Source organism: Takifugu rubripes, chromosome 15 (genome assembly GCF_901000725.2).
Source record: "Takifugu rubripes chromosome 15, fTakRub1.2, whole genome shotgun sequence".
NCBI classification, from domain to species: Eukaryota; Metazoa; Chordata; class Actinopteri; order Tetraodontiformes; family Tetraodontidae; genus Takifugu; species Takifugu rubripes.
In genome coordinates, this window is record NC_042299.1 from 1,420,489 (window position 1) to 1,437,197 (window position 16,709).

Sequence of the window (16,709 nt, forward strand, 5' to 3'; positions counted from 1 at the left end):
ACGCTGGCAGGAGGGAGTGAAGAAGGCTTTCATTACAATCAGGATTTATTGAGATTTACAAGCATTTACAGTTATAACACAGCTCAACGTTCTTACTACATACATACATTTTTAAAAAGGAAACGGGCCGACACAACATCAGGAGGGGAGGGTTGAAAACTGAAGGTGGAGGCGTGTGAATTGTGAGCAAAGCTGCAGTGATGAGCTGAGGGCTTCTCACAGAGCCAGAGTGTCTTTAATCAGCCTCCTCATCGTGGTGCTGACGGAGGTGCCCAGAGTGTCAGTGATCTGGAAGGTGATTTTGTACAGGTATGGCTGCACATCTTTAAGGCTGGTGTCAAAGACGTTGTCCACTTCGGACTGGGTGGGCATCTTTGGCAGGTATTCGTGGCGGTTTATTACCTCAACAACGTTGATCACCTTCTCGCCCAGCTTCTCCCCGACTTTTTCCCTGCATATTTGCCGTTCTTGCTCATTTGCCAGGCCGACAACGTTAACCTTCAGGTTCCACACCTCCCAGGGGATGCACTCGTCGGAGAAGGGCCACCGAGACTTCTTCTTCTGGTAGAACTCCAGCGAAATCTGCCCCATGCCATCGTTGCCAGAGCTGTTTAATGCGTCCTGTGAACGACACGCATGATCAGATGTTGCACCTTGGTGCGGCGGCTGACGTCACACGAAAACCTGCAAGCACCTTGAATTCAGACACAGCTTTCCTGAGCACTCTGTCCAGCTCCTCTGAGGACACCCGGACAAATGTGAAGTCGATGAAATCGCAGTCGATGTCTACGGTCCCCACGGTACCGATCGAGTAGGTGCCCTCTTTCTTGTAATGGAATTTCCCAGTACTGCGATGCAGTAAAATGGTGTGCAGCACAGCCAGCGTGGCTTCTTCAACCTGCCTCGTCTCCACGGTTACTTCCAGCACTTCTGAGCGGCAATTCATTACGGAATAAGCTGTTTACACCAGGAGGCAATGGCTCGATTACGATCACGCCAAAACAGTGGGAGCAGGCAGGCTAAGAACGTCGCGTCTACACGTAGACGGAGCCTGTCACGTGTGACATATTGTAGAACGATGGCTAAAGAACGAGTTAAAAGCTGCGGGTGTATCAAAAACGGTGCGGAAGGACTAATAACGCACGAACTGCTAGATGCGTATCATTTGCTGCAACAAAACAGGAAGTGGTGCGTACGGTACAGTAGAAACTACGGCAACCAGCGAGGTCCAAAAGGTCTTACGAATTCCGTGGACTATATCCTTTGAATTTGTATTTACCTTCTTAAAAATGTAGCACAAAAGTTGTCGCCTTAGGCAAAGCTCAACACATAGTTTATACGTTAGAACCGGCTTGGTTAACACGAAGCCTCTGGACCTGAACGTCCTGTCCCACCGGCCGCGGTGCATTCTGGGAGTTACAGTTTGTGCCACCTACCCTTCGCAAATACTAACTTTGTTAAGTCACACCGCGCTCTAAACCAAGTTCGGAGCAGGAATAACTGCGCTTTTACGAGCTTTTCCCTGGAATCTCGCCTCGCATTTGGACCACGCGGCGCAGACAATGGAAGTAATTTAGATTTGGGCAACTTTGGCGACTACTCGGCCAGTCGGGAGTAAAGCAAGTGTGTAGAAGATTAGCTGAACAGGCTAACAACCTTACTCTCTTTAGCCAAGCGAAAACGCCGTTGCTCCGTTTTTATTAATCAAAACACTTCCTTAACGGACAGACAGGGGTGAAAATACCTTAGCTGGAGACGTCAAATCCCCGTATAGCTTTCGAAAGGTAGCGCATAGAGCCGCAGGGTATATTCGAAAATGCATAATTGGCTGGGTATGGTTGCGAACGGCGGCGGCTTTATTGGGCTCCCGGCGCCCTTCAACTATATTCTATGATGTTGCCAACAAAGCTATCAGAGGAGCCGAACTAATCGTCGTTTTTATTCACAAACCATGCCTGACATCGAAAGTTCCAGCTCATCCTATTTGGGTCCCGAGGATCCGCAGTGGCTCCTCCTGGTCACCCTCTTCATCGCGTCCCTGGGGACCCTGGGACTGTACTTGCTCCAGTATTTCCAACAAAGGGCCGCTGGTCTTGAGCCCAGAGCCCAGGACCATGGGGCCAACGAGGAAGCCGCCTCTCTGCTGGGATGGGCGCTGTCACGGAAAAGCTGGAAAAGTAAATGGAGAGAAGCCTGGAGAGGGGCTTTGTCTGCCGAGTCCAGGAAGCTCGGGGTGAGTCCCGGCACTGCTGCATGAGGCATGAGAGCCCAGATTCATCTGACAACGCTGCTTCTTTCTTCCAGGGTCCTGTTGTGTTGACATTTGAGGAGAACGGTCTGGAGGCCACCGAGCTGGTGGTCAGCCAGGTCCACAGCTTCCACAAGTCTGCCACAAACACGGTACCGCTGTAACATCCCGCTACGAAGACGTAACGCTGCCTCAAAGCACATCTTCATTTTCATTTTGTCCTGCAGCGTCTCCGTCCATTTGTGTTGTAACGAGAGAAACCTTCTACTTGCTAATGCACGTTATTGACAGGGCTCACAGATCAGTCCTCCCATTCATTCAGCTATATTTACCTACTGGATTCCACCTGCTCTGACTCTCCTGCATCCAATTTGAAGATTTCCTTTATGAATTTTAAGTCTGAATCCATCTGCTTGGCTTTTCTCACCTTAATGTTGAGAGTATGAGGGGGGGGGGGCAGCACATTGCACATATTGTCAGTCATACATCACACGTGCAAATAGCTCTGTGCAGACTACAGCCGGGATAGATTGTAGACAGTCGTTCCTCCTGTCTGGTCGGGAGCTCTACGGCTCGTCTGCTCAGCTTTGACATGTGTCCGAGGCAAACCCGGCCCATGGTGACCATTATGATTTGGACCAAAATAGCAGGTGCTCTTTCAAAGGCTTTAATGGAGAGAGGCTTTACTTCTACCTGTGTGTAAGCTTTAAGAAGCTTATCTGGTTCTCAGGCCTGGAGCAGTGAAACCCGTGTGCACCCGTGTGCACCCGTGTTTCTGCTGTGGTACACGGCCACATGCTCACGTCTTTAGTCTGAATAAGAGGAGTGAAGGAAACATGCACAATCACAAAGGCGTGTGCTCATTTGCCGCTGTTTTCATTTATTGAACGTTTTGACTCTGAGAAGCTTGTCGGACTGTCTCGGGGCCGTGATGGCACTAAGGCCGCACTTCATCTTCCCAACAGGCGTTTTCCTGTCGTGTGACTGGGGAGAAGCTTCGGTTCTCTGTGGGTGCAGCCCTGACCTCCGGGACTCCGGGGGATCCTTGTACATACACTGTGTGTGTAGCTCCACTGACACTTCAGGTACTGCAGATTGAACCTACACACAGTCCTTTAACTATACAGGCATTTTGGAATAATTTCGTTTATGCTTCCTTTTGTCAGTAGGAGATTTTAATTTCCTTTCAAATGGAAAAATGGGTGATTGCTAAAATAATCCAGCTCCTTGTTGTCCAGACTCGGCCCAAAAATTGCGATCGATGCGCTCTTAGAGTTGTTTTCGTGGCGTGTGTTTAATGTCTCATTTTCGCCCACCACTTACTGCTGTTTTTAAACCATTAAGCTGATTGGACCGCGGCTCCGAGCTCTTTGTTCCAGTAGAATAAAAGAAGCGTCACCTTTGCATTGTCATTGTTTTAGCGTTGCCTGGAACACACCGGAGCTTCGCTTGTTTGTGCTGGAACTGTCAGTGTGGGTCTTGTTATGAGTGTTAGCACATGTGAAGCCGATGCCGTGGACACAATACCACACAGGCTCAGGGGCCTGGTACTAAAGGGTTCTGGTAAACAACCGGGCCGACCTGCAGGGTGTGTTCTGCTTTAACACTGTTGCTGCGTCACACACACCAACAGGGCAACGTTCCTGGCCCTGTTCGTTCTCACAGGAAGAAGCACAACCCATCAATTCTGAACGATTGACGTGTGTATTTATAACAGAATACTGGAGCAGAAGCTTCCAGAAGCTTCTGGGGCCATCATCAGATTTGTACCGCTACCTGCGGGTCGGATCCTTCCGCTGATACAATTCTTTGTCCTCGCCCTCTTCTCCATATTGGGCCCGAGTCCTCTCAGGCGTCCCTCAAGGACTCACAATCTCACACAACTCCCAACAGCGACTGACGCTTTCAGTTTTGTTCTTGCAGCAACACCCTTCTATGCAAAGTACACACGATGACGACTCTCAAAACTGGGAAATGGGAAATTTAAAATGGCGGAGGGGAGGTAACATCCCAACACTGATGGAAGGGGCTCCGCTCTGCTGGGAGCTGGTCAGGACGCGTTCCTGGTCTCAGCATGACCCCCCCCCCCCCACGCTCCCTCACATGGAGGGAATAAATATTGTGTTATTATTCAGGGGTGGGCATCGAGGGCCGGATCCAAGCCGGACTTTCTGTCCTACAGGTAAACACGTTCACCTGGGGTTCCATTTACCTGGTGAAAGTATTTCCTGCCTGGTAGGATGCAAATCCCGGCTCGAATCCAACCCTTGAGGAATGGATTTGACTTCCTCTCATGGGCAAGTCCAATCCATGAAGGCTGGAATCCAGCCAGGTTTTGCATCCTACCAGGGAGAAACCACTTTCACCAAGGTAAATGGAACCCCAGGTGAACGTGTTTACCTGTAGGACAGAAAGTCCGGCTTGGATCCGGCCCTGGAGGACTGGATTTGCCCACCCCTGCTATTATTATGTTGACATATAGGACCAGCCTACAGTAAAAATGATGTAAGAGAGCGTCCTGTCACCTGAGCCATAAGTTCTGGCTAGTTCTCCACTCTGATCCAGTCTTCATGAAGGTGGTGGTTCAGGGTTTGGGATGGTGCATTTCAGTGTGATTGTGATGATGTTTGTGAAGTACAGGACAGTTATTCTGCTTTTTCATCCCTCCAGCTCGATCTTTCCATGGAAGCAGGTGTGGATGACATCAAAGTAAGCTGGGGAGTGTCTCACCTGGACACAGGCGAGCTGGAGGTGTCCCCCACGTTCACTCAGGTACATTTTGATGAGTCTGGGGTTAGAGGTCAGGCTCCGGCCAGAGCTTTGAGAAGAAAGCCTAAATGACTCCGCTAACGTCGGGTTTGTGGCGTCTGTGCCTCAGGACCATCCCAGCGCTGCCAGCCCAGCAGCCGTCAGGACGCTGCTGAGGCAGCTGCTGTGTGCCGTCCGCCCCTCCGTCGTGCTGAGCCATCGCTCCGCTCAGGCCTCAGAGGTCAAGGTGAGGACAAGGTCACAGCAACGGTGTGCAGCAAGGCTAAACGAGACTGTGTCTGCTGCTGTAACCATGTAAAAGAAGAGAAGATTCTGTTTGGATATGTTCCACTATTGTTATTTACTGACAGTTTCTCTAACAGGAAGTCCATAACAACGTCCTTTGTCCCCCAAAACCCCCCCGGGCCCACGACTGGAAGCTGCTGGTGAAGAACATCCAGGTGACCTTGAACCAGCAGGAAGATGCTGCAGGTACGACACGTCTTAGATAACCGCACCCTTTGATCTGACATCGAACGTGTCTACGTGGGGCTGAGCCGCGACCCCTTTAGTTGGGTCAGGTGGGTGTTGTAATGCTGGACAGTCAAACCATGCTTCATCCAGCTGTGAGAACTCACTAGAATAAAAGAGGAACTCATCCACACCTTCATCCTCTCCAGGCGAAACAAGCCCAGCAGGAAAATACAGCAGCGAGATGCTAAAATAGCAGGATTTGTCTGAAACAACAGGCATTTCGAGTCATTGTGTGACGGTCCGCTCTGCTTGTAGGCAGCATCAGCCCCTTCTGTGTGCTACAACTCGATGATCCTCCACAGAAGTTTAATACCTCGGTTTTGGTGAACACCAGCCATCTTGCCTGGGAGCAGCCCTTTATCTTGTGAGTGGAGTTTGTGGTTAAATGTTTCAGGAATATATCACACGTGCGCTTGTTAGTGTTTAGATGATGTCTTCTGTGTCCCATCAGCGAACTAAATGGACTTTCCAAAGAGCTCAACATTGACCTGATCAGCAATAGTCAAACTGAAGAAGGTGAGGGCCCGTTGGGCCTGACTTCCTGTCAGCTCATCCACCACCTCCACCAGCTCCCGCAGGACAATCAAGCCCGTTTTGTCTTCAGCAGGTGTCTCACTCGGTCAGGTGTCGGTGACCTTTGACCTGGTGAAGAAGCAGCCCAACGGACAGCAAACATTTGCACTCGTGACCAAAGATGGAGTGAGTGGATCACTGACCACTGAAGTAAGACGTCTCCCAACAGCAGACACACACACACACACACACACACACACACCTAGGTGAAATGTTTGGGGTTTTCACACGTCCACTTTGACATTGTGCCCCCCAGTTTACCTACCTGGAACCCAGCGAGGTGAGGTCCTGGCACCCTCCCACCCCAGCCTACAATAAGAGGGTGGAGATGGATCGCACAGTGATGCCCTGCGGCACCGTGGTGACCACGGTCACCGCGGTGAAGAGCAAGCCGGGCCGACCGCTTCCTCCTGGACCCATCTTAGGTACAAAGCCAGAGGAGAAGAGCACGCAGCTGCTGATTAACATGTCCTGCATCTCAACGTTGTAGCGGACTATTTTAAGCACACCTCACAGCCTGGTGCTATCAAACCAGACCCAGGAGTCTGTGGGGACGTAAAGTAGCAGGATGGCACTTTGTAATGAAGTCATTCTGGTCACAAATAGCCAAGAGTAAGTTAAGATCACCCACGCCGCCCCTGGCAGCGCCTGGGCCTCCGTTACAAGTGCCTGGGGGGGTCCACAGGTCAGACGAAAGGCATTTCACTGAGCAGGGTCACATTTTTAAAATGCATTTATCTTCCTTTAGACAGCAGTCATTTAAATCACCGGGTGCTCTCAGATTCTGTGCAGAAAGTGGTTCCCGCCAAGTCCAAACTGTCAGGGCGGCGAGTTTCCGAGCAGGCGTCCATGCTGGGGACCAGCGTCAGCAAAGCCCTGTCCTCCTCTGACACCGAGCTGTTGATGCTCAACGGCGCCGACCCGGTGGCCGAGGCTGCCATCAGGCAGCTCCACCAGTCCGCCAAGCAGAAGCTCAAGTCCCCCGTGAAGAAGAGCACCATCATCATTTCAGGCATCGCCAAGGTAACCATGAGCCACTCTGTTCCACTACTGCTCGTGTCTGGGGGGGCAGCGGAACCTGTCGGACACATCGGGTCAGAAATGCCGTCATGCTTTCTTCTGCAGACGCCTCTGTCTCAGGATGAGGAGCTGGCTCTGATGGCGGGCTACGCCGCCGCCATGGATGCCTCCATGATGGGAGGCAGCTCTAGCCAGGATGTGACCACCCTGCTGGAGACGGGCGCCGCCGCTCCTCCGGAGGAGTCCGCGTCCCGAGAAGGCGCCGGTGGACCTGACGTGGCTCCGGAGGACTGGGAGAGCCAAACGGATGAAGTGAACCATAGCTCGCTGTCCATGTGTGTGTCTGAGGGGAGCTGCAGGAAGAGCAGAGGTGAGAGGTCGCCGTCATCTGCGCTAACCCTGATCCATCTCCTCAGTGACGGAGCCGTTTGTGCAGCCATGTCTGACCTTCCTGTGTTCTCTCTTCTCCTTCCTAATCGTTTCCTTTCTGAACTATCCTCACTGCCATCTGAGAAGAGAACAGTGCTAAGCACACATTATGTCCAGAGGAGTAAGTGATTTCACCAGTTGTTTGTAGCATTTTTAGCCTCCACTAGTCTAATAGCGCCTGTTAGCTGAGTGAGCTGTAGCATTTGGGAAGGAGCCCAGTAACGTGCGCAGCATACTCCCCTGGTTTACGTGCTGGAGCACATTAATGCTGGTGAAAGATTTTTGGTATTCTTGTGCTCCATTTACATGCTGGGCCCGCCTTCACCCCGATAGGGAGGAAGAATGAAGAAACGTGCTGTCCTGTAGCTTCAAGCACCACCATTTGCACAATACGTGACAGTTTTGGGATGTTCCTCCTTTTTAAACGTTTTCATCCATTCTTAGATGTGTGGTGTTCTTTCAGGGGTTCCCGTCCATGCTACCGTGCCTCAGACGTAAAGTGGTGATTCCCTGTCAACCATTCTTTCCTCCTGCTTCCTCACTCCAGGCAGCTTCCTCCAGAAGAGTGCCAAGTTCTTCTTCCGGAGGCGCCACCAGCGCAAAGACCCCGGGATGAGCCAGTCCCACAACGACCTGGTGTACCTGGAGTCTCCGGCCGCCGTGGAGCGGGCCGGCCGAACGGCCACCATCAACCGCCTGCTGCACCGCAGGAGCAAGACGAAGAGCAAAGCTAATGGTTCTGTCTCCGCGGAGGAGCCGCATATGTGAACGCCCCCTTCCTGTCGCCAGTCCCTCTCACAGTCGCCACCGCTGCCCACTTCAGATTTGCACTAGCACACACGTTGACATGGTCTGGCCACGTCTGAGCTGCCCCACAGGACTCGGACTCGGGCGTTGAGAGGGGGAAGTCTCGTCTTTACTGACGTCTAGAGGTGGCTGCGGATGTTTGTGCATGTATGGCTGCAACTCTTGTTTTTAACGAGTGGCATTTCAGAGGCCGGACTTGCTGTCCTAGCATGTTTTATTTGATTTTACGCAGCGTGTTTGAAACCTTCCAGCGCTCTTTGTGGCCTTGTCACGCACAGAAAGGGCTCAGCCTTTCCCTGGCGGATAGCGGGGGTAAAGAGTTGCCTCCCTGCTGCGGACCCCCTGCGGTGCATCGTCAGGACCAAAGAGGAAGAGTGGTGTTTGTATGAATTGCACAACAGTAATACCTCTCGTGTAGTGCAATGACAGGAGCTGCTCTTGTGAGTAGGATTCACGTTTCAAACGTCTAAAAAGGGAGCAAATCATTGGTGTGAGTCTTACACTAATCCTGTTGCGACTTACTTCAGCTTAAAAAACAAAACAGCTATATGTAATGTGCATGCATAACAAGTCAAGATCTACATGGTCATATAGGAAACGGACCTAAAAGACAAAGGCAGTTATGCTTAAGATGCAATATCTGTCCTCCTAATCCCTCTACACTACTGCTGGCATCAAGGTGTTGTCAGAAAGGAGCTGAATGAGCTTTTATGCAGGGACAATGATCTTTTACTCATTTTACTCATGTCATTAAATTTGAAAGTACACTGATTTCAATCCCATATTCGCCTGAGTGAAACCCAGAATGTTTTCCTTTAAGAGAAACCTTTCATACTCCATGACTGAGTCGTTTCTTTAGTTGTCCATGACATTTCAATACTGACCGCTCTGGTTTGGAGCGTGTAATACCATGAATGTCCAGCAGGTGGCGTCGCAACGATAACTGGTAACTAACAGCACAGCAGTCACGTGATGAGGAAAAGGGCCTTCAGATGCCTGTAAACCGGCGACCACACGCCTGGAAGCATCAGGGATGTGGTGCGGGGAAAGATGAACATCTGGATTTACTCTACAGTAAAGTCCCAGGTGTTCTGGGCTGGATGGGGGTTGTTACTGGTCACTGGCGTCAGCCCACAGCCCAGCGGCGAGGCCGTGCTGATGGAAACCACTTCATTCATCACATCTGTCGTATAGCAAAATGTTCTTTATTAATCTTCTGTAAAACGTTACAAGCTCACTAAAACAGCAACATCGGAACACGCAGAATAAATAAAGTCACACAAAACAATTGATGAAAATCAAAGAGGTTGAGCAGAAACAGCACAAGATATAAAAGAACACTTCCTGCACACATAAACAGCATTTCTGATGGACTCTGCCGGTCCAGAACTCTGATTCTGAACTCATTCAAACAGGACGAAAGTTTAACGTGGTTGTTTCAGACCATCAATTGGGTCAAATCATTCGGATCTCTCATAGAAAGAATAGGAGCGCCACATGATTTCACACAGGTTCTGTTCAAGTGTTGCTCAGGTTCTGACTGATCTCATGTTCTGGTTCAGAACAGACCCAGTCCAGGAGCCCCGGGGCTCCCAGGCTGCCGATTGCTTGGAACGCTTCCATTCTGTGACACTTTGAGTGTTTCTCTTTGGGTTTCTCAGCTCAGATTCATAACTCTAACTAACCTACTAACTATCCATAACTAACTAACTTTCCTGATGAAGCCTCTCGCTCCTGCTGACCCAGAGAGGAGAACCAGCAACGCTGAGGTGCGTTTAAATCAGCTCCCTCCAACTACAAGATTCCTGGATATAACTGACAGCACCTGCCTGACCTTTAACCTCAGGATCATCACACACACACACACACACACACCTGGTGTCACACAGACCTGAGCATTAAAACATGCTGACAGAAAATGACTACATCAAAAGAAAGAGCGAATTGTGCTTTTAAAGCCGTTATGATACAACCTGCTGCAGCTGTCTGAAGCGTAACAGCTGGTCCAAACTGTGACATCATCACAGCCAGGACCAGCTGACGGTTACGTCTTCATGACCTTCGTCATGACCTTCGTCATGACCTCCGTCTAATCCAACCACCACCAGGCTTCCAGTAGTCAACATCTTTAGAAAAAAGCATCTTTAAAAGCATCAAAAGAAGTCGATGATCCAGATGGAGCTGAATCTACCAGTTTGGACGTGGCTTCTCCAGCGGCGTGAGCTCAGGTGAGGCCCGATCGCTGCAGGACCGCCGCCGCCGCCCCGCCCTCGCCGTCCCCGCCCCTGCTGCTGGCCTTGACCCCAGCCCTGCTGATGTGCAGCCACGGCAGCTTGGCGCAGTTCTTAAAGAGCTGCTCGATGGCGATGTGGCGCACGTGCAGCTCCGACAGCAGCGAGTCCTTCTCCTGCACGGCCTCAGTCAGCTCCTCGAACACCTCTGTCGGGGGAGAGGAGCACATGGGTCAGCTCAGGATCCAGCACATGGGTCAGCTCAGGGTCCAGCACAGCAGCCACCCGGGCCCAGCCCACTTACTCTGGGTCTGCAGCAGCAGCTGGGCTCTGACCTGGTGCACCTCCTCCAGGCTCATGGCACACACTGAAAACCAAACAGGCCTCTATTAGCCACCACAGATCCAGCCAGGCCAGCTCACTAGTGCAGCGCCTCCGGGTCCTGGGACCTCCTGGGCCACACTAGTTCTGGGAGCAGCGTGAAGGCCGCGTGCTTCTAGCAACAGTGCTGTAACTTACGCTCTTCTCTGCTGGGGTTGGGCCACGTGCGGCGGTCCGCCTTGTTTCCTGGTGTGGACTGCTTCCGCCTCTGCGCCCCCCCCACTCCGCCACTGGGCCAGGCCTCCGAGGGGGGCTCCGGCAGCAGGCCCAGCTCCTTTCCCGTGTGCCCTGCGGCGTTGCTCAGCTCCCAGCAGCGTGTGTACCGAGGCACCTGCGAACCTGCCTGGGGGGGCTGTTTGTTGCCCTGCTGGCTGGAACAGTGCTGGTTGGCTGCTTGTCTGCTGGGACCGCCGAGGGAGACGGAGTTCTGCGTGTACTGAATGATCTGGTTCAGTCTCTGACTCACTGCCAGCTTCAGGCCCTGGTACGTGCTCCGGCCCCCCCCGGAACAGGACAGCTTCTGGTTGGCAATGACGTGACATTTCTCGAAGCAGTCTCGGTGGCCCCGGAGAGACCGGGAGTGCAGCAGCGCCGCGGCGGAGACGCCTGCGTTCACACAGAGAGAAACGGTGAGCGGAGATGCGTCCATGCTGCTGAGCAGAGCACAGGAAACTAGCACACGTCGGGTCAGTGTCCAGCTAGGCCGCGCTCGCACGGTCCAAACGCCGCGGTTCCTGACCAGGGTGCGTCTGTGGTGCTCACACTGACCCACCGGCACCACAGAATCTTTGTGAGTTCAGATATATGGATGTGAACCGACCCGCCTGGAAGGTGGCGGACGCTGGAAGAGTGACGTCTCTCTAAAGCGCCTTAATGTCAGCGGGGTGGAAATAGCAGGGCTAGAAGGGCTAATAATAGCCCCGGCGCTAACGCTGAGCACACTGGCAGAACATCTGGATCAGGCTCCAACACCAGCCCTCACCCATAGTAGAGCAGCAGGGTCGGGGGTTGGGGTCTGCTAGGTCTGGGGGGTCTGCTGGCCTCTTTAAGGCTCTCTGCTCCACATTCTGGTCCTGTGATGAGCAGCTGTGAATAAAATGTCCAACCTTTGGAAATGTTTTAAAGCGCTACAGCAACACAATGCCTGCAAAAATGGGGGTTCCGTGCACTGGGGGGGGGGGGACGTGCACGACACAGCGGAGCCGGTCCTCCACCTGCACAAGGAGGCCGAGCCAGGCGGCGGATTTGTCAGATATTTGACTTTAGAGACGTCTTCAGTTGGTTTAGTTAAGATCGACTGCCTCTTCAAATGGAAATCGTTTGTACATTGTGGGTTTAAGATAAAACTTTATTTGTATTATAATTAAAGAACCTCTTCAGGGACAACTTGGACGTGTTTTTATGGACGGCACTGGACCAGGACCCTGGTTTTTACGCTGGCGTTCTTTACCTTCGAGGTTGAGCTCAAAGCAAACGTGGCAGAAGGACAAAGTTCCTGTTTCTGTCTCCAGTTTACAGACGCTGCAGATATTATCGTCGTTCAGATCAATGTTCTCAAACTGCTCCTCTTCCTCCATGTTGGACCTGCCACCCAGAGGAGAAGAGAAGGACACATCACAGATATTTGCAGTGAGGAACAGAAAAATACAGATTGATCTGTAGGAAGTGGAAGATGGTTGATGCACAGGAGCTCTTTGGTTCCCATGGAGGAGACACATTTGCCCACCTGTCAACTGGAATCATCAACGTGAAAGTGAAATTATGAACATTAAGGCAACAAACCAGTTTCACGTTCTCTAGGTTCGGTTTAAATAAGACCCTCCTCGCACCTTTGAGGGCCTTAAAACATCTTTTGTTCTGCTTTATCAGCATGTTGAGAGGCTTTAATCTGGGCTCGTTTTGGGCTTCAAGGTTGGAATCTGGAATACAAACGCGACCGTCGCCAGATAACAAGGTCCAAATATGCTTCCAAGGATGGAAGCGTCGCCCTTCCCAGAAGCGTCTTGTTCCTGGATGGAACTTTAACACTCGAAACACCGGAGTGGTTTTAAATGGTGCTGCTAACGAACGCCTGCTAAGTCCAGGTGAAGCTAGCATCCGGCTGCTAGCGCTCAGACCGTTACTCGCTCTCCTTTTACGGCAGCAAAACAACAACAAACCGGCTCCATCCCTCTTATCCCGGCAGGATTTACAGAGACTTACCGTGGGGGTTTCAGGTACCTCCGGCTCCCCGTCGCTTTGGCCCCAACTGGACGCACAAACACGGACACAAAATCATGGAAGATAGATAAACTTCTTTCGCTTCACATTGGAATGAGCTACTAGTTTATGAGGAGGGGTGGAGGCGGACAGAGTTGAATTAATGTCCCCGTAGAGGTTTAAGACAACTCGTTTTAACCATTAAATGGCTCAAATTATCTTAGCAATGCTTTGTTTTTCGATTAAATATGATACCTTTCGCCACTCGTGCCAACTTTAAACAGCCATCATTTTCAAACACCCCTCTGATGTAATCGAGTGCTCCGGTCGTCTTCAGCGTCTGATGTTGCCGCTTTTGTTGCATCGCATCAAGGACAAAAGTTCGAGAAGTTCCTGAGTAGTGACCGGGGACCGGTTCTGGGTCTAATTCTGTTCATGTACACACACCCACACACACACACACACACACACACACAAAGGGCTGCATGCAAACTGCTGTATAATATCTCTTCTCTTGTGCACAGGATTCATAAAGTCATAGATTTGTATCATTGCAACAGTAGAAGGTATAAAAATCAGAATAATCTTGTTACACTTCATATGCTCATGCAGCTACTTTGCAGTGGGCACTGAGGAGGCCAGAACCGAGAGTCAGACCAGATCTTTGGCTGTTTGGTGAGCACACAGCAGGGTTCTGTGCACTTCCACAGCAATATATGCAATTTTATTGTGACCGTCATATTTAGTTTCAGCATTCTTTGACTTTTGTTTTTGTACTTCTGTCAAAGATGAGACCAGAGGATGAAAACAAAGTGATTGTGTGATGCTCATCTCATCCCCCAGGAGAAAAAGCTCGATTTAACAGGAGACACACGACGCTTCAGCAGCAGGATGACGCAACAGTTAAAGGACAACGTTACAACCATGAACAACAACGGTCTTGGTGGGCCCGCAGACGTTCGCCTCCGAGTAATCGCACAACTGCAACAAGAGTCTCAGAAGAACAACTGAGGAGCTTTGATCTGATCGTTCCATTTTGGCTTTCAACTCCCCCTGGCATGTTTGGTTGGAAAAACACGTCCCTCGTTTCCAGGCAGTAGCGCTCTCCTCCGCTAGGAGTACGATGAGTGAAACCACGGTTGGAAGGTCTGTGTGGAGGTGGACGTGCGGCAGGTCCAGACTGAGGTTTTACTCCTCCAGACAATGGCCGACCCAGATGTTGAACCAGACAGCATCACATGAGAGGGAGGAACAGCCAGGAGAGCAAGCAGCTGCTTTAGCAACATCCGCTCGTGCATTGAGAAAGAGCGTCGTGAGTGTGTGAGCTGCACACTTCCACACAACAACCTGGGACAGAATGAGTCAAAGGAAAGAAGCACACAATGTCTGTGGCAGCTAAAACAGCCGGTTCACGTGCTGCAGCTGCAGGCAGACAGGAAGTCACCTAACCACAGGGTCAAGGAGGCGAGAGAAGGCGCCGACTGGGCGGAGCTTGCGAGCGGTGCTATTGGGACAGATGTCATGCGGCCCTCACAGTCTAAGTTACCGTTTGTTTAATGCTGCGTTGAGAGCTGAACGACTCGCACAAACACTCTAGCATCCTCACGGGGGACAGCCAGTCCTTTTAACACAGCTTCCTTGTGAGTGGAAGGAGGGAACACACAAGTCTGCTGTCTGATGGAGGGAAGCCGGCGTTTCTGTTCTTAGGTCATCACCCATGGATGGCCGACAGAAATAGAGGAACTCTAACCGTCAAGAGAAGGTGAATGTCAAAGGTCGACCCAAGGAAGGCTGCAACAGGAGTCAGGAATCGATCGGGAATTTAGTTGGACCTTCTAACTCTGATCTCTTTCCCTGAATCCAGCAGAGCAGGTCTTCATGGTGGGGAGCCGGTGTGTCAGCGCCGAGCATCCTCTGTGGTGATTGGAGGGTGATGTGTTGTGGACTTTTCCCGTATCCCTCATTATCTCTCATTATCCCTCATTATCCCTCATTACTGCAGGACAAACATGCTGGACATGGGTCCCCTGATGTTTGTCCATACCTCTCTGGTGGTTCAGGACGGTCTTTGGCCCAGTGGCCTTTGAGTTATTCTGTCTCTTCAAGAGTTTTAGTCTTGACCTGTTTTCTCTTTCTCAGCTAAACATTCACTTTTATTTTGGGATCTTGAACCAGGACAGAACACATAAGCTTCCCCATAACGTTTCCTCATCCTTCATCCTTCCAATTCAAGGTCACCCAAGTGTCCCTACGACTGCTTGACCCCGAGACGTCGAGAATTTTTCTTCAGTCATCTTTCAAGCGTCACTTTTCTGCCTTTTCTAAGGCAGAAGCCGGAGTCACTCTCGGAGTTCTCAGGAAATGATTCTTATTTATTAAGAATTAGAATTTGTTTTTAGCACTTTGTGGATTTGATCAGGATATGCGCACGATGGCAGCACCCGTCCTCGGCCAGTCGGCCCTCCCGTCCAAAACCAGATGTGAGTTAGAGGCAGGACGCTTCAGAGACGTCCTGGAGGATCAGCCAGCATCCCTGCGATGAAGAGGGACCACGAAATGCACTACTGACCCCAAGATTGTTGCAGCATCTCTCTTAAAACCAATTTCAGTATCGTCTTTGTGTCTTTTATTCAATCTTTGCGTGCAGAGGACAGAGACGGAGTGGACAGCATGTAACGGTCTACCAGCTGCACCGAAGAAGCAGTGCAAGATTTATCATTTATAAACCGAACTGCTTTTTGTTGTAGAAGCTTAGTAGGAAACTTCAGCCATCAAGGTCCCATAAAGACAAGAACTGGACAGAATGGAGGCGTTACGTGTCAAAATGTATGCGGAGAATAAGATTTAGACCCAACAGCTGAAAGACAAACTCAGCTGTTTCTCTGGTTGCTAACAGATACAGTTATTACTCTTTTCCACCACTATAAATGTTCAGAGGAATATTCACACTGCAAAGAGGTTGAGTTGCTGGATGCACCCACAGCTGTTTTCATCTGACATCGACAGGCGCATGTTGCAGCTTGTGTTGTGAGCTCAGACCTTGTTGAGCAGGTTCTGTGGCTTTCAAATAGGGGAGAAAGAAAGAAAAGTAGGGAGTAGAAAGAAAAACAGCCTGCAGCAACTGTAAAGGCTCCTCTCACCCAACATGTCTGAGTGTTCCACGATCATCTGCAAGCGAGACAGAAAACAAGGCAGAGCTCTGAACGTCTGCTTCATTCTCTTAAACAGTGTAACACAACCTCCCGCTCTGTCCTGAATATAAAGAGATTTTTATTTAAAGTGGAACCAAAGCAGGCATGTGAACCTACGTAGATCTGTTCTCCACCTGACGGGGCCTGACCAGTCTGCCCGCTGGCCTCCAGGTCCCTGCACCAGTCCTCTCACCCTGTCTGCGGGGCTGCCGAGTGGGTGCCTCCCAGGATGCCGAGCGTGGGCGCTTCACCCGGAGACGATGACTGATGAGAGCCGCCTTTGACCAACACTCAAGCATGTGGAAGAGCTCCAAAATGAACCATGACCAAAGCTCTCAGATGTTCACA

The 16,709-nt window shown here is 50.9% G+C and overlaps 3 protein-coding genes across 4 annotated transcripts; 1 reads left to right on the plus strand and 2 right to left on the minus strand.

The window, feature by feature from the left end:
• Positions 1–27: 27 nt before the first annotated feature.
• atg101 (autophagy related 101) lies at positions 28–1,377 on the minus strand. The gene is made up of 2 exons (XM_003976580.3): positions 695–1,377; positions 28–621 (listed from the first exon to the last, which is right to left on the minus strand). Exons 1-2 carry the CDS (start codon positions 944–946, stop codon positions 217–219), a joined length of 657 nt encoding a protein of 218 aa, XP_003976629.1. The 5' UTR covers positions 947–1,377; the 3' UTR covers positions 28–216.
• Positions 1,378–1,407: 30 nt separating this feature from the next.
• c2cd2 (C2 calcium dependent domain containing 2) lies at positions 1,408–9,229 on the plus strand. 2 transcript variants are annotated; one of them, XM_011617549.2, is made up of 13 exons: positions 1,408–2,233; positions 2,305–2,400; positions 3,214–3,333; positions 4,919–5,020; positions 5,127–5,243; positions 5,380–5,488; positions 5,786–5,894; positions 5,982–6,046; positions 6,135–6,253; positions 6,360–6,528; positions 6,885–7,126; positions 7,229–7,493; positions 8,100–9,229. In XM_011617549.2, the coding sequence occupies exons 1-13, from the start codon at positions 1,952–1,954 to the stop codon at positions 8,318–8,320; spliced, it is 2,016 nt and encodes a 671-aa protein (XP_011615851.2). In that variant the 5' UTR covers positions 1,408–1,951; the 3' UTR covers positions 8,321–9,229. The 2 variants fall into 2 exon arrangements, with proteins under 2 accessions (XP_011615851.2, XP_011615853.2); XM_011617551.2 differs by having other exon boundaries at positions 1,409–2,233; positions 6,138–6,253.
• A 314-nt stretch (positions 9,230–9,543) lies between these two features.
• Positions 9,544–13,549, minus strand: c15h21orf91 (chromosome 15 C21orf91 homolog). The gene is made up of 6 exons (XM_011617547.2): positions 13,426–13,549; positions 13,174–13,219; positions 12,422–12,555; positions 11,110–11,577; positions 10,895–10,957; positions 9,544–10,798 (listed from the first exon to the last, which is right to left on the minus strand). The coding sequence occupies exons 1-6, from the start codon at positions 13,532–13,534 to the stop codon at positions 10,584–10,586; spliced, it is 1,035 nt and encodes a 344-aa protein (XP_011615849.2). The 5' UTR covers positions 13,535–13,549; the 3' UTR covers positions 9,544–10,583.
• Positions 13,550–16,709: the final 3,160 nt, after the last annotated feature.

Coding starts and splice junctions, on each gene's coding strand:
- c2cd2 (XM_011617549.2), top strand. CDS start 1,952: ATGCCTGACATCGAAAGTTCCAGCTCATCCTATTTGGGTCCCGAGGAT. Junction 2,401..3,213: donor ACAAGTCTGCCACAAACACG/GTACCGCTGTAA, acceptor TCTTCCCAACAG/GCGTTTTCCTGTCGTGTGAC. Junction 5,895..5,981: donor TGGGAGCAGCCCTTTATCTT/GTGAGTGGAGTT, acceptor GTGTCCCATCAG/CGAACTAAATGGACTTTCCA.
- c15h21orf91 (XM_011617547.2), bottom strand. CDS start 13,534: ATGCAACAAAAGCGGCAACATCAGACGCTGAAGACGACCGGAGCACTC. Junction 13,220..13,425: donor GTTGGCACGAGTGGCGAAAG/GTATCATATTTA, acceptor TTGTGCGTCCAG/TTGGGGCCAAAGCGACGGGG. Junction 10,958..11,109: donor CAACCCCAGCAGAGAAGAGC/GTAAGTTACAGC, acceptor TTTGGTTTTCAG/TGTGTGCCATGAGCCTGGAG.
- atg101 (XM_003976580.3), bottom strand. CDS start 946: ATGAATTGCCGCTCAGAAGTGCTGGAAGTAACCGTGGAGACGAGGCAG. Junction 622..694: donor AAGCTGTGTCTGAATTCAAG/GTGCTTGCAGGT, acceptor TGTCGTTCACAG/GACGCATTAAACAGCTCTGG.